Source organism: Python bivittatus, unplaced genomic scaffold (assembly GCF_059951505.1).
Source record: "Python bivittatus isolate LINGU-HERP-01145 unplaced genomic scaffold, Pbiv_v1 ctg000840_np1212, whole genome shotgun sequence".
NCBI classification, from domain to species: Eukaryota; Metazoa; Chordata; class Lepidosauria; order Squamata; family Pythonidae; genus Python; species Python bivittatus.
In genome coordinates, this window is record NW_028277113.1 from 48742474 (window position 1) to 48759864 (window position 17391).

Below are 17391 nucleotides of genomic sequence, written 5' to 3' on the forward strand. Positions count from 1 at the left end.
AATGATTACATTGGACTATGTTGTTAAAAATATGCGCTTAACTGTACATTTTTTAAAAAATGGATTTCCTTTACAGAAGATCTTGATGATTTAAGAATGGAAGGGGTAACCAGCGTGGTCTCTACTGGAAGCAAATTTAACCAGACTCGAAGTTCACATACAGCTGAACCACAAGCCAAAGTCACCCTGAACATCTGCGCAAGATGTGCCAGGTAAATAATAGACAGGCATTGGAGGGTGGAATTTACAGCTCTACCTGCTAGGCCTGGAAAAGAGGAAGATGCGTTATCTTAGATATAGATACAGGAACTGTCTATTTTAATTTTTATTTCAGATTTGCATTGTTCTTCATCTGAAATGAATGTAAGAAATCTACCTTCTGGGAACAAAGAAGTTAAGAGCTTTGAAAATTGTGGCTTTTATTAGTTGAGGCTTTCTTTGGATCTGAGGATATGGGAGGTTCAGAAGAAGGAGCCTTAATCTGAATGGAGTGAAATCATTTTGAATGATGTGTTTTCCTTTTCCTACTGTTGCTAATTGAACATACAGGTAGTCCTCACTTAGCAACTGCCTCGAACAGCATTCGATGGTGATGAAAAAGTAATTTTGCAACCAATACTTGCATTTACGACCTTTGCAGCATCTCTCTTTCAATCATGTGTTCACCATTACAGTCAGTTAATATGCTTTGTCCTGTGTAAAATTGTGAGGACAGTCACAGTCACATGATTTTTCACTTAGTGACTACTTCACTTAATGTCTGAGTTGCTAGTCTCAGTTGTGGTCGCTAAATGAGGGCTATCTGTATTTAGGATTGAGACAGAATTGCTGGCATTATTTTTATACTTTGCAACATTCACAGTAAAAGCATACCAAATTGCTACAAGACAATGTTACATTACACCTTGGAATTATTTTCATTTTTCTGCCTTTAACTTTGATTAACCTGCATTCCTGTGGCTCTTTGAGGATGATCTAAATTATTTACAGTCTCAGAAATACACCTGTGTAAATGAAGATTTGGTTGCATGGATATCTTCTGGGAGTTCATGCAGTTGCCTTATAATACTTCATAATCCTAACCCTTTGGAAGGAATCAAATCAAAACGAAGCCTTTCTGGCTTTGGCAGCTGGAACTTATTTTTTCCATATGACAGCCATAACTTGGAGCAGTCAAATCAACTGAAAAGGTAACATTACACATCCTTTGATTTCTTTTTCAAACCTTCGTTTTGGAGCAGGGCTTTTCGGCAGCAGTATTAGCCAACTCTATTGATAAGTGGTAGAAATGGGTAAAAACATTATTGGATAGATAATGTCTGTATAGATGTAGATAGAACACACACACATACACATGAACTATATTTTCATGCCTCTAAAAATTCTACTATGCTTTTTCAAAGGAGATTAATGAAAAGGTGATAACAAACACCTTTTGGGAAAGAACAGTTGTTTTTGCTCCTAGTTCTGCAATCTCTCAGACAATGAGGAGCAGAAAACCACTTTGCCCCTTCTCCATTGCCAGGGGATGGATCTTTGTATGCTGGGAGAACTGGAGTCATAAGACCCACCTCCCCCCTCACTCCCTGCTTTTCCTGGCACCAAAGAGTTGGCAAGGAAACTGGGAAATCCCTGACTTTTCTACTGCCAAAAGGCCAATGACCCTAAAAATGAGTGGTTGGAAAGGGGGCCATGCCCTCATTATGGCCCTCATCTCCAAACCTAGCATAGAATGATTGTCTGCAGACTGACCACTTGGAGTGGCTTGTGCTGGCAAAGATGGAAACACTCTACTCCTGTATTGGAATAGGAAAGATAGGGAGAGGCTGCCTGCAAGGCAAGCTGAGGACAGGATCAGGAAAACATTGTTTATTCGTGTCTTCAAAAAAACATAAGTAACTCATCTTTGCTCTGGGGCAAGCAGAACACATGTATGACCCCTTACAGAAGATGCTGGATTAGATGGCCCATTAGCCTGATGAAAGTAGGTCTATTCTTAAGTCCTTATATACCTTGGGTTAGATCACGGTAAATAGTCTTCACTATTTTCCTGTTATTTCCTGTCAATTTGCATTTTATGTGATATAAATATCACATAATAATTGCTAAACAGATTAGTGCACACTTTTTTGATGACTTTGTGGATCTTCTCTCCTGTACCATTCACATTTCACAAACAATGCTAAATCCTGAGCTCCAATTACTAACAACAGAAAGACTGTTCTACCTCTTTAAGTCATATGAGGGTCTTTTGAGAAAAACAAGAGGACCAAGGAACTAAGTTTGACTTAGAGATATTGTAAGTCATGTGAGATGTATGACCTCAGATTCATAATCAACATTAGATTTGGGGCATACTACATGTTTGGGAAAAGTTATTTCTCTTCTATTAACATATTAGGCAAGTTTAAACTTTAAAATACGATTAGATAAGAATTGAAATAGTGTGCAAAATATCTACAAGTCTTTCTCTGTAACCAGTCTTTTCATTGTCCCTCTGCTGCCTAATTTCTAAGGCATACACTTTGGAGGTGGGAGAAATGGAAACTGTTTCTGGAAATGGCTGTCAAAGCAGACTTAGACTAATTCTTTATACTTTTTACTGGTTTAGTTCTGATAACTCTGGTGACAGACACAAGGGGCTTTGGGGGAGCAAAGGTGTTCAATACAGTTTCCTCAGTTCTCAGATGATTTAGCCCCTACAGCTGTGTCTCTGGGCAATATTAGGTTTCAGAGAGATGATTTTGGCCAGAAGATGTTCGTGCTTCATATTTTCAATAAGTGAAATGTATAAGAGAGAATGGTAGACAGACAGCTTATAAGCACTGCATGCTGATTAGCTCTATAAATATTTGGACTGCAGTTAGAGAAATACAGAGCATTATAACTAAAACATGTTATAGAAATATGACATACCCAAACCCATCATTTTTGTGGTAACAGGTATGTTTATTCTTTCCTTTGCAGCCTTTGTAATATAGCTTTAATTCCCTCTTCACTTTATGTCACTTATATGTTGCCTTCATAATATATCATTAAATATCACATCAATCATTATTGGGATTTGGGAAAAATCTCATAAAAAGTGGAGGAATTTATGTGTTGAGCGAATTACGAAGCAAAAAGAAGAAACCACTTCCCTTATAAAATACGCCCCAGTGAATCCAGAGGGGGATTTGTCTGTTTAAGTAAGCACAGGACGGTTTTCCCACTCTCAGGTAAAGTAAGTATCTTTGAATTTAGTGAACATATTTCTCAGAAACATGGTTAGGGTAGGTAAAAGATAGCACAGTATAAAGTATATGTTTACATGCATTTAAGTCTTGTTAACTTAGTAGTACTCTTAGTTAAATTGTGGCTAAATAGAAAATGTATATAGTAAACTAAAAACAATCATTTTGAATCCTGTGCTGCTAAATCAGTTTCATGGTGAACTCCATGTGAATTTCTCCTTGTGAAAGAAATGTCTAAATCTCATTATGTCCAAAATCTGAGCTTTGTCATGGAGAAATAGGAGAGGAGATTTATGTTGCAGCTTAACCAAAATCTCATGGGACATGGAATTTCCCTAGTTGACCACATTTTCCCATTGAGTAAATCCAAAAATAACACATAAAAATGCTAATGTGATAATCAAAACATTCCCAGTTTTAAAGTGTTCTAGAGATCATCATAAAGAATTGCTCTCAGTGTTAGGGAAAGGAAACATTACTGTCCTTCAGTTGCATAATGTATATAATATACATTCTGCAATAATACATATATATCCCTGTGGGTTTTGTTTTAAACCTTTAAAAGACAAATGTACAAGAATGTTTTCTATTTATTTTGACAAATTATTTTTCAGAGTTAAATCCAAAAATCCCCTTTGCCTATTTTTTCTGAAGAAATCACTGAGATTTTTAAATAGTAACCTTTTAATAGATCAGATCAGTCTTTACCTAATAACACAATTTAATATTCTCAAACAAAATTAACAGTGGTTAGTAATAGAACCTGATTCCAATAAGATATGAATGTTTACTGGAGATAGGAGTGTTAGTTTGAAGGCAGTGTTTACAAATACTGATAAAGGTGGCCCTGTTGGCTTGGATTCTAACTTTCCATCAAATAAAGTGATTTCATGTTCACAGGATGGACATAGCCTTCCCTCCCTCTCTCTCTCTCTCTCACTCTCTCTCTCATTGGAACATTTGCTCCTTTGTACTATAAATGAAATTGCTTATGCCAGTCACAAGATAGTCAACATTTCTGTGGGTTTCTTGTTTTGTTCCGAAGCTGAAGTTGGTGCCAATAACAGGAAGCTATTTTTTTCTTACATGATAGAGAAAATAATATAGAAAATATTGCTGTTAAATTATATATGCCTAGATTTTGTGGTAGCATTAAATAATTATAACTCCTTTCATATTTTTTACCCTAAGAAAATATATATCCAATTTGTTGGGTTTGGATAATAACTTAAAAAAAAAGGTGCTTATTTAAATGCACAAGGAGCCAGATTAATAACTTTTGAGAATGCAAAGCTTGCTGATTGATTGATTGATTGATTGATTGAGCTGATTGCACTTCAGTACTGCTAAATCAGCCAAGGATTTCTAGTAGATTACAATTAATAATTAAAATATCCATGGTACAAATAATTAAAACCTGTGTTAACGTCAACATAATCCCAGAGGTTCTATGGAACCATTATCATCTAACCAAAAATAACATCATAAGTACAATAATACCATATGGCTACAATATGTTTTACATGGGGATGTCTTTCTTTTAATAAAAACTTTATTATATTATATAAAAAGTACAATTAAAATACAAAACAGTACAGCAAAGAAAGAGGATAGAACTTTTAAATTATAATTCAACGTAAATTTCAAACCTTTATTCCACAGATTTTCCCATTGTTCCAACATAATATTGTGTCCAAAGTTTTTAGCTCATTTGATCATGCAGTCCTTGACTTGTTCATCTTCTAAATTCATCTGTAACAACATCTTATACATTTTAGCAATAACATGTTCAGTATTTGTACAAAGTTGAATCTCAAACTAAGTTGTTTCATTAACAAATCTATAATTCTTTTTGTCCAACTTGAAACATTCAAACAATTGCATATGAGTAAACTAATGACATATAAAACCTAACTGTTCTCTTGTTTTAAAACTTGGTTCACCCTCCTCAAAATTTAACAAGTCTTTATATTTTAACCACTTCATTTCTCCCACATTTTCTCTTCTAGTAAATGCTTCCTGAGGTGATAACCACAAAGGTACATTAGGAGACAATCTTACCTTATATTTTTTCCAGATCTGCAGTAACACATTCCTAATATAGTGTTTTTAAAATCCTTATTAACTTTAACTTTATCATACCACAAATAGGCATGCCACCCAAATCTTAATTCATAACCTTCAAGTTGTAATAATTTTTTTATTCTCCAAGGGTCCCTATCCTTCATCCAAGGCAAACAACAAGCATCAAAATACAAATTTAAATTAGGCAGACCCAAACCTCTTCATTCCTTGGCATTTTGTAACAATTTATATTTAATTCTCGGTTTTTTGCCTTGCCAAATAAACTTGGAAGTATCTCTCTGCCACTGTTTAAATGGTAAATCTGAAGTCAAAATCGGATCCTAGGCAAAACATTCATTTTAATCACAGAAATTCTCCCCATGAGAGACAGTTGTAGTTTTTCCCATCTTACCAAATCTTTTTTCACTTCATTCCAAATTTTGCCATAGTTATTCTGAAACAACACACTATGTTTAGTTGACAAAATCACTCCCAATATCTCACTTTTTTTTCAACCCTGAAGCCCGTCTTACTCATCAGCAGATCTTGATTAGGCAGGGTCATATTTTTAATTAACATTTTCGTTTTTTGTTTATTTACTTTCAATCCCACCAATGAGCCAAATTCCTTCAATTTCTTCATCAAATACTCGGCAGATTCCAGAGGATCCTGTGGTATCAAAACTAAGTCATCAGCAAAAGCCCTCAATTTAAAAACCTCTTGTTTGATCTTTAAGCCCTTTATTTGTTCATCCCTTCTAATGTCTCTATTAAAAACTTCAAGAACCAAGATAAAGAGCAAACACAAGAAAGAGCAAACTTGTCTTGTTCCTTTTTGTATATGACATGGTTCAGTTAATTCTTCATTCACAATAATACTAGCCTTCTGAGGCATATAAATTGACTTAATTCCCTGTATAAAATGTTCTCCAAAGTCCATGCTTTCCAAAACTTTAAACAAAAACATCCAATTCAAATTGTCAAAAGCTTTCTCTGCATCCAAGAAAATAAGAGCCGTGTGCCATTCATTATGATATTGTAGATATTCTATGATGTCCAGCACAACTGTGACATTATCTTTTAATTGTCTTTTAGGCAAAAATCCACATTGGTCATGATGAATAAATTCCTGCAAAAATTGTTTAACCTTTCTGCCAACACTGAAGCAAATATTTTATAATCATTATTCAACAATGAAATTAGTCTATAATTCTTAATAGACTAAAATTAAGATCCCCTTAAAGAGGATCCTGTCCTTCTTTAGGTAAAAGTGCAATGTTGGCTTCCTTCCATGAATCTGGCATTGCTACACCCAGCAAAATAGAATTCATCAATCCTTTAAAAGGTAAAAGAATCTCATCTTCAAAACATTTATAATATATGCAGGTAGTCCATCCAGTCCTGGTGCTTTTTCCAATTTAGATCTCTTTATAGCTTCAGCTATTTCAAAAGTAGTTATAGGACTGTTCAATATTAATTTCTGTGATTGTGAAAGCTTTGGTAAATTTTGCTTATTCAAATATTCATCAACCTTTTCCAAAGAGATTTCTTGTTTTTTTATAATAAATTGGAAAAGAAGTTATGAAATGCCTTTTTAATCTTTTCATTATCCAATAATTCCACATTTCCTTCTTGAATTTTAGAAATCATTTTCTTCTCTCTCTCTTTCCTTAATTTGTATGCTAACCATCTTCCTGGTTTATTAGCAAATTCAAAATGTCTCTGTTTAGCATACCTTAATTTCATTTCAATTTCTTTCACCATCAACATTGAAACTTGTTGATGTAATAACTTAAGCTGGTAAACAATATTATTATCAGATTTTTTTCTGCAACTTCTTCTCCTTTAACTTAATCTGATCCAAAACCATTTGTAATTTTTGTTGAGATTTTTTCTTAAGGTTACGATTATGGTAAATGAAATTTCCCCTCATAACTGCTTTACTAGTGTCCCACACTGTTTTTAAGTCTACATCTTTATCTAAATTAATCTGAAAGAAATCTTTTAGTTTCCTCTTACAGCCCTCCAGAACCTACATGGATCTGTCTTTGAACAACTTTCAGAAATTCAGGTGGTTCAAAATGCAGTGGCCCATGTACATTACACCTGTTCTTCAGGCCCTGCATAGACTTCCTGTAGGCTCATGGGTGCAATTTAAAGTGATGGTGGTAATCTATAAGCTCCTTATGGCTTATCATTAAGCTGCATGAATCAGCCTGGCCTATTTGAACTTGCCAGGAGAAGAACCTGGTGGTTCCTGCCTTTCAGAAGGCATATAGAGTCAAGGGATGGAGTCACTGCTCTTTTTTGTAGTGGTGCTGTCCCTTTGATATGGCTTTGCATTGGAAGTTAGACAAGGCTTGACTTTAGTTGCCTTCCAAAAGCAATTGAAGACAGAGCTCTTCTAGCAGGCAGGTATTTGGAGCTTCATGCCTGCTTTTTAGTTTGCTCTGTTTTGTTTTGGTTTTTTTGGATTTTGGGTTTGTGTTTTTACTTTATTGCATTCTGGGTGTTGTAATGTTTGTATTATTGTGAAACTGCAAAGAGTCCTATGGGAGTACATCAAGGTGAAATGTGATGAGAGAGCCAGTTTGGTGCAGTTGTTAAGGTGCTGGCCTAGAAGCCAGGAGACTGTGAGTTCTAGGCCTCCCTTAGGCATGAAAGCTGGCTGGGTGACTTTGGATCAGTCACTTTCTCTCAGCCCAACCCACCTCATAGGGTTGTTGTTGTGGAGAAGACAGGAGGCAGGAGTATTAGGTATGTTCACCTCCTTGATTTGACCAAAAATATATTTTTTTAAAAAGTGGGACAAAAATTGAAAGGAGGAGGAGGATAAGGAGAAAGAGGAGGAGGAGGAGGAATCGGTGCCAAAGATAAGTTGCAAAATGCCCTCCAGAAGAATTCTGTCTTTATCATATTATGGAACAATATGAAAGAAAGGGTCAATCAAATTTCTAAAAGGAGAGCCTTAACCAAAAAATAATGCTTACTAGCTTTAGTTTTCCTCACATCCTGGAAGTGGGGAGTAACCATCAGCTTCTTCTGGGACAAGCATGTGGGTCAGAGAAGCTGGTTCTGTAAGTACCTAGACACCAAACCACTTTGAATTGCAACCAGAAATGTTTTGGTAATCGGTGCTGGCCCATAGAAGGTGTTGCGTGCTCCTGAGAGCTCGTATCCGCCAGCAAGTTGGCCACAGATTTTGCAACAATTTTAGTGTCTGAGTGATCTTTAAAGGTAGCCCTCTGTACAACGCATTGCAGTAGTCTGTAGAAAATACATGTTTAAAGCTTTCAGTGCATAATATTTTCTATATTAGGGAAACTTTATAGAATTTAACAATTCTTTTTTAAATGTTGTATACAGTGTATACCAATAAGCCCATAGTTTTCTATACCATCTTGGAAAAATGTCCAGCTCATTCGTGTGATGAAACTGAGAATAATGTAGTTTTGAATAATCTCTGTTTTCAACAAAAAGAGGTATTAAACATGGAAAATGAGACAGGTTTTAGAATTTAGACTTGCGTACACAGAATAAAGGAGGGATGATTTTACGGGTGTGCTTTATTTTCTAGCTCTCCTGGACTTGGTAACTACAGGACCACAAACAGAACTGTGTTACTAATTTCTGCATTGTACTTTGTATTAGATAAATACTGTACTTCTTGGCTCAATTTAGAATTGGCTTGGCTTTTGCAATATTTTTTTCAGCAAGCATTGCAAGAGGGAGTTAGCTGCTGTTTTTCTGAAAGTTTACCTCTGGCTTATGTTGGCACATGGAAGCTTATTTGCCAATATAACTCACACATGCCTTACATTACCTTCTGAAGTTAATTCCCAAACCCAGCCATGTATGACAGCCCTTTAGAAATTCAGCCTGCCTGGGACTTCCAGGGAAGAAATAGTAAACTGAAGCCAGCTCTGCTGAGAGTGAAGCCGATGACTGTGGCAGAATGAAGAGCTGGTGAATGGATCAACTCTTCACGATTCCTCTCCAGACAAGGAGAGAACTGGAATTGCCCACAACTGTTCCAGACAGTTGTTCCTTGTGAGAAGACTGCAAAACAGCTCGGGGAAATGAGGGAATCCCATTGTAGCCCAAACTGTAGTTCAGCACCTTCGAAAGAACACTGGGTTCGCATACTTCCTTTTCTAACCATCTTTGGAAATTGCTTTTTCAACAATTAGGAACCTTCAGAATGACAAGTTTTATATACTGGGTGAGTTTACTTTAACTCTTAGTGAAAGAAGCTTTAAATACAAGTTTAAGGACAATAATAATAATAATAATAATTATTATTATTATTATTATTATTAGAGTAAACAGCAAAAGGGTGATTTGGACGTTGATTTCAGAAAGTTACAAAATGGACTAAGGGTCCAGATGGATTTGAAATAAGATCTTGAAATTAATTATAAGAATTCTTCCTGTGGGGAAATGCTGTTGTTTTGAATTCATGGATGGATGGATGAATGATAGGATGAGACTTTGAAGGTTGACCACTAGATGGAACTAAAAGGAACTAAAGTTTACAATTAAAGGACAAGAACACCTAAATTGGACTTACTAATATAGAATGGAGCAAAATACTTTAACATTGATGTGAATAATGGACCCAGAAGATAATTTCAAGAAAGCCTGCCTCTATAGATAGGCTGTGTTTAAAAGATATTGTGGATGAGGAACAAATTTCACCAGACAAGAATGAGACTGATCTGAAAGTGGATTTAAAAATGAGACTACAAGAATGATATGGAAAAAGATGCTGCACTGGATATACAAATGAAACCGGCTGATGTCTTAATAATTAAAAGAGATATACAAATAACGAACCAAAAGGGTGATCTGGATAACTTACCTATATTGGATTTACAAAAAATATTTGTTGAAGATTTGAAGAATTTTGTGAGAATGAACAAAGAAAAAATGAAAAGAAATCAAGTTCTAGGACGTTATTTGGAAGGACTAAAGATTAAGATTGTTAAAGGTAAAAGGAAAGAATATGAAGTTGGTTTATTTGTTCAAGGTTAAAGTAGATATATTGTTATCTCTGGTAACCCTTAATGAACTTTTGCTGATCAGGACTGAATGACAAGGTTTTTAGGTTTTGTTTACGGATAAGAGATGAGATATGGGAAGAAGAGATCATTTGCTGTATTTTAAGAGAAGGCAATAAGTTACTAAAATTGTTTATACTTCTTGTGATGAAGGGGGGATATATTTCTTTTCTTTTTCTTTACTATATTATTTGTTTCTTTTTAAATTTTCTTTTTTTCTTTTTCTTTTTTTCTTTTTCTTAGTTTGTATGAGTTTTTATCTTTTAATTGTAATGTTAATAAAATTACTATTTAAAAAAAAAAAGAAATTCAGCCTGCCTATATAGATCTGCATGAAAGTTTTACAAGAAACAATTGTCTTAACTGGAACTTAGTTTTTTCTAACTTCTCTTCAGCTGCAGAGTTGATGGTTCCTGCACCAGTTCCTACAGCAGGTTTCATAAGATTCCTGCACCGTATGGAAATAGATTTGGCGAATAGTAGTTATCATGACTGTATCAAATCAGTCATCAACAAACCGGAACACATAATGACAAACAGGATGCAGTAAATTGAAATTAAGAAGATGTATGAATGTCTGAGGGATTGCAGACAGTATTTTTCCAATTTTTATCCATCAGACAGGACAGGTCAGAGACAGGCTAACATTAAGAAAAGTATGACTAATTCCATTATGCAGGCTCTTAATTCTAATACTAATGTTTGCCATTTTGTAAAAGGGAAAACAGCCACAGAAAAATGTCTGTATATTTTAAATCATGTCTTAGAGTGCAGTGGATGGGAAGAAATCTCTCTCATGCAGTTTCCAGTGTGGCTATACTGGTCTTGCTTGGAAGACCATGGTACAGATAGTCTAGAATTATTTGTTTACTGCAGTGGCAGGTTATATCTGTGTATCCCAAACAATTTAAAAGTAAATCTTTTAAATCTTTTTGCTTGTTTTTAACTAGTAGTGAACAGCTTTTGTGTTTGTAGAGTATACTTTTTTAAAACATTAAAATTAAATAATTCTGAGCACATATCTGAACCAAATGGCAGAACAGTCCATTATCCTGGATTCTTACAGACCATTGTCCAAGATTTCTTCATTTCAGTAGTATATAATTTAAGGCAAAAAGGAAGTGATTTGTGTTGTCATTGCTAAATAATTGAGAATAAGAAATCCTCGCAAATATATTTAAAGTTGCCCAAAGATCAACCCGTTTAGATAAATCTACCTATGTTGAATGCTTTGACCTAGTTGAAACTTAACTGGTTAGCCAAGAGAGCTAAACTAGCTAAACCTGAGGGTCATTTTGGAGCACACAAAAGTTTTGCTTTTGGATTCATATTCTCATGTAAGAAATACATGAGAAATATTCTTTTTCCCCATAAAATAACAGGAGATTTCTTCTAGTTGCCAGAGCTGTGTAACCAACTTTAATATTTTTCTCTCCACCCTGCCCCATGGATGGCACAATAAAACACCACTGTGAATTATTACAAGTGGAATAATAATAAAAAGCCCAACAATTTCCTTTGCTTTATTTATTTAAAATATTTGTATAGGTAGTCCTCTTTTAGTGACTGCCTCATTTAGTGACCATTCACAGTTATGATGGTGACAAAAGTAACTTTATGATCCATCATCATATTTACGACCTTCATAGGTCTGTAAAGCAAAGGAAAACTGAAGTAAGATCATAAGCACAGTCAGGTTTTACTTAGCGACCACTTTGCTTAATGACCAAGTTGTTGGTTCCAATTGTGGTTGCTAAACAAAGACAACCTGTATATTCTTCTTACTGTTTTCTATTTTACATCCTTCCAAAGACTTGAGCTATAGCTGCTTTATAATCATTAAGAAAATTTGCACTTAAAAATGGCAGCCATCTTGTCAATATTATTTATTTATTACATGTCTATATTTACTCTATGATTTCTTACAAAGTACCTTTTTGGAAGAATGAAATGTGGTCGGTGGGAGAACAGAAATTATTTTAGCCTTCTATGGAACTATTTTAATATAATTTTAATAATGTTAGTATTGTTGGCATTAATATGAAGTTATACATATTTTATTGGTAGTATTAGACTGCAAAGTGGTCTAAGTCATAGATGAGACTAAATTTGTAGAAAATGTGATTGTTAAAACCTCGTGTACAGTATTGTAGAAAGATATGCTTTTCTAAAATAAACAGACTTTTGTAAAATAAATGTCTTCATGCACAAGCATGAATAGTTATGGCTTCTGCTGATTTTTATTTAAATGCTTGAGTTTTCTGCTACTGACTGGAGCCAGCAAATGTCATATCCAGGATAAATTACAATTTGATAGGACCATGGACAGCTCACTGGAACAGCTGGTTATCTAGTGAAAATGGATGCAACGTAAGGAAAGAACTAAAGTGCTTGTACTATTGCTACAGCAGTAAACCTTGGGTCAGTTATCAACTTACCAAGGCTTGCAGTAAGGTGGGTGTCTCTCATTCCTCCTGTCACAGAACAATCTCTTGTGTTTAAAGCCAGATACAACCTAACAAGGTCTTCCCATCTGACCTGTGGGTTTCTTCCAGATGTTCTATACACAATTTGGTTCCTCTGTTTTGGCAGTTCACAAACCTCATAGCTTTATTTCTTATTGTTTCTGGACTCTTTCCATGGACCAACTGAAAAAAGGCCTGATTAATTTTACTGTGGTTTCCTCTTCCTAATCTCTCCCCTGCTGCTTGCTGAGAAACAGGAAAAACAGGGGTGTGGAGAAGACAAGCTGCCAGAGAAGAATGGTATTTTTCCTTTCCCTATATTATTAATTCTTTACTTGATAAAGATGAGATATTGCATCTTACAAATAAAGGTTAAATAAAACTGAATGAAGATGAAGTGGCAAGAATTTACAATTTCTAGCTTTGACATTAACAAGTTAGCAATCCATGCCAATTTTAAACAAAGGATTGGAGTCTAAATTTTCACGTTTGTGTGGACGTTTGACTCACTAATGGGCAGCTTCTAGACTAAACGTTTGAGGGATATCTTCATCTGCATGGGGGGAATAGTGGAGAAGACAGGGATTATTGCTTTCTGATTTATAGAATATAAGAATACCAAAAATGGAACATAGAAATAACAGAGGAAGCAGAAGTAAAAATGACGGTAAACAGGGAAGTGCTATCATAGCCAAAGGTTTTATGGGAATCGTTGGGCTTGAGAAAAGTTTTGAGGTTTTGTTTTTGTTTTTTAAGATAGCATCAGGCAGAGAATTTTTAGCCAGTTGTGGGCTTAGTTACAGTGAATGATGTGAACAATGGTGTGATTAGCTTATTTAAACATATGAGTTTTCTTAGGTACAGGGAATTAGTAAAGGTTTGTGCAAGATGGATTGGACTGGATGATATTTGGTGGAGGAAGGTACAGCAGAAAGAATGGCAGGGATTAAGAAGAGTTGGACAGACCAGTCATTGGAATTCTGTTGTCCCAAGGGAAGATCAAGATCCCCTGAAGCCTGTTTCCCAGGTGAAGCAATTCCAAAGAGCACTAGTGGTATCTAGAAAGTAGCCCCCATGGCAAAGAAGTGAATGGAGTGATTTATTTATTTGTTTATTTATTTATTTATGAAAACTAGCATAATGTATAACCCATGGCACCCAATAATTTCAACAATAATCCCAACCACAGTAATCCCAACCACAGAAAAGCACATCAACAGCAGCAGAGTTTGCCTAACTTCCTGACTCAAACTCCTGGGGAAACAGCCAGGTCTTCAGAGCCTTTCAAAAGACTAATAGGTTCGGGGCTATCTGGAGTTCTGGGAGGATGTTGTTCCACAGAGAAGGCATGACAAGGTCCAACAAGATGACATTGATAGAAGAAGCCTGGAGCATGTGCTCTCTGCTAGATGTGGTGCACCAAGCAGAGACAATGTGAGAGAGGTGGTCCCACAAATAATCTGGCCCTGTGCCATGTAGGTTTTATAGGTGTTAACCAACACCTTGAATCCCACCTTGAATCCCAGAAAGCTACTGGAAGCCAGTACAGCTCACAGAGCAGTGGCATTATATGAGCATGAGAAATGCCATAAATGCCTGTGCTGCTGCATTCTGGGCCAGCTGCAGCTTCTGAATGCTTTTCAAGGGCAGGACCGTAGGCTATGTTATAGTAATCCACATGGGAGGTGACTAAGGTGTAAATCATCTTGAGCAAGGCTTCCTGGTCCAGGAATGGGAGAATTGATTCCCAAGATGAACCTGTGAAAAGGCCCCCCATCTGCTGTTCAAGAAAGAGCTGTGAGTTCAGAAGGACCCGCAGATTGTGTATTAACACTGACTGGGGAAGTGTACCTGCATGCAGAGTTAAAGATGGAAAATCTCCAGAGTTGGGGGGCCTTAAAACCTATAGTCACTAGTCTCGCCAAGGTTGAGCTGAAGTCTGTTCTCCCCCATCCAAACCTCACTGCCTTCAAGCACTGGGAAAGCCCCTTGGTGACATCACTTGGTTGGCACAAGGTGGAGATGTACAATTGGGTATCATCAGCATACTGATAATACCACACCAAAAAGTGTAAAAATTGTTCTTCTTCAGCATCATTGTTTTAAATTTGTTTTTCTGTGCCTTCAGTTTAGTATTTTGGAACTTTAGCATTCTGTATTTTGTTTTTGTTTTTTATTTTTTATTAATGGGTGGTCTGGATTTTATTTTTATATAGAGATTGTACTGTTATATACCATGAGATTCATTCTGTGAATGAGTCTGATTATATATAGTCATAATTTTAATGTTTCTTATTGTTCTACAGATAAATGGTACTTTTAGTTACCAGGGAAATTATGCCTAAAAGTGCATATCAGCAGTGCCGGGCTCAAGGATATATGATGTCTCAGGCCATATTGATTAATGGTATCACTTCCTGCTGAGGTGAAGATTTGCACTTTTAGAACAATTGATTTAACATTTTATATACTTTAAAAATATATACTTTACATATTAGGACCCTAAATTTAAAAATTAAACATTTTTGTTCTGGCCTTTGTTTTCAGAAGGAGGGGCACCCTTAAGCTTTGCCACCATAGGCCAGTGCCTAATCAGTCGTAGCCTAAAGCTGGCCCTGCACATTAGAGACTGCCATATCTGAAAATTAAAAATACATATAACAATCTATATAAGGGGAAATATTACTGAACCTGTGACTGTCCCTTTTCAGGAAAAGGAGCAGATTTAAGGATTAAGCATACCCAAAAGTTGCAATTCTAAAAAGTTACAAAAAGGTTTGTTATATGACTGAAAACAGATTTGAAAAAAGCAAATTATTAAAAATCAGATTTTAATGAGATTAGATCTAATGATGAACCAAAATGGCAAAAAAAAATGGTTTTTCAAAAGTATTCATTTTTGTTTCTGAATATTTCAATTTGCTATACTAGCCTATATGATTTCTGAAATACAAATAGCCTTCAGTTTTATGAAAGTTCTTAAAATTTGATCAAGGAAATCTATGATTTAAGATCAGTGTAATTTTTTTTAAATCTTAAGAATCTTAACTATTATGTTTATTGGTTATGAAAATTAGGGTAGTCAACTTTTGGGTAGGGTTGCACGGACATGTGTCCAATGACATGTTAATTAAAAATGTTTAACCTTTTTTTTTTTTCTTTTTGGGGCAGTGGGCAGTGGGAAGAGGCTTAAAGCTCTACAACAGCCCCAAAAAGAGCAAACAATCAGACAGCCCAAAAGGGGATAGGGGTCTGCAGGCAGGCAGGCATTGGCTTTCCTCCCCTGAATATAGATTCCCTGATATGAAGCATAGATATGAGAAAGCCTGAAGTCCAAGCAGGAATAATCGATGCAGTGACAGTGGTTTGAATGCTAGAGGGTGGAAAATATTTAAAAGAAGCATCACTCCTTGAAGCATTAAAGCAGTCCTGTCCTCTGGGAGGTTTGCCTCACTGTCTATCTTCGTATACATATGCTTGAACCGGCCAATGAGGAACGCTAAAAATAGCAGCCAACTATCATCCTTTCCCTCCTTGTTCTTCCCTTGCTGAGTTTAATTTATACAGCAAAGAAAAAGTTTTTTTTACAAACAGGCTGCTCTGCAGACACATGGCAAATTTATCCCAAAGTGTGATTCAAAAGCAACAGGAGAATGACAACAAGGTATCATGGCTCCTTGATTATAGGAGTTTAGGAATACTTGCCAGTGAGGTACTGAATGCTTCACCATTATGTAGCATTTTCTCAGGAGCATGAGCTGGGCCAATCAAGTGGCTCAATTTACAAAAGACCCATAGCATCAGGGGAATAGATAAGAGCAGCATCAATCTCAGATTTGCACCATATTTGCATATAGAAAGCCACTCTAATAACAACATCACGTTTGTGGCTTCCTACCATCATGCTTACTGAGGAAAATGTACCAAATATTCTCTACAACTGAACAACTGCTTCGGTTTTAATCATCTAGGTTGCAAGGAGATACTTTGACAGAAACAGCAGAGGATCCATCTGTTGTCTCTCAGACATTTGAGCAAGAAGGATCAGAATCTATGGGTAAGTTTTTGGATTGCCTCATTTATTTGTTTGTTATCTTTGTATCTCTCCTTTCCCTCAGGAGCTCAGGAAAAAATGCTATGAATCAATGCTGAGAAATAATTACATTCCAGGGTGCTAAGGATAAACAGGAAATGCAACCTGAATGTATAGTGGATAAAGCTGTGTAAGGATGGTGATACAGGTTTCAATTTAAAATAATTGGATTTTATGCAAAAAGGTTATATAAAATGACTTTCCTAATTCCTAATCCTTTTTACATAATAAAATCATCTTACATTTTCAACTTAGTTGGACTTGGAGTCTAACATCAGAGTTTCTCTGGTTAAAGCAAAAACCCCAATCCACATAATCTTATGTGCCAAATTTTCTACTTCCATGAATTAATAACTGACACTGTCCACAGTAACTACTCTTCTGAATTTGGAAAATATTGGCATTGAAATTGGGATTGGCAATGTCAAACCACTTTGAGGCTTTGTATATCTTCTATCAAGGGTTTTCCATTCTACT

The 17391-nt window shown here is 35.7% G+C and overlaps 1 protein-coding gene across 1 annotated transcript in view; it reads left to right on the forward strand.

Moving 5' to 3' along the window:
• Positions 1 to 17391, forward strand: part of CUNH8orf34 (chromosome unknown C8orf34 homolog) — an 84950-nt gene that overhangs the window by 39782 nt on the left and 27777 nt on the right. Inside the window, exons 8-9 of the mRNA XM_088130646.1 lie at positions 77 to 212; positions 16793 to 16878. Of these exons, the coding sequence (XP_087986772.1) occupies positions 77 to 212; positions 16793 to 16878 (222 nt within the window). The remainder of the gene's footprint in view (positions 1 to 76; positions 213 to 16792; positions 16879 to 17391) is intronic.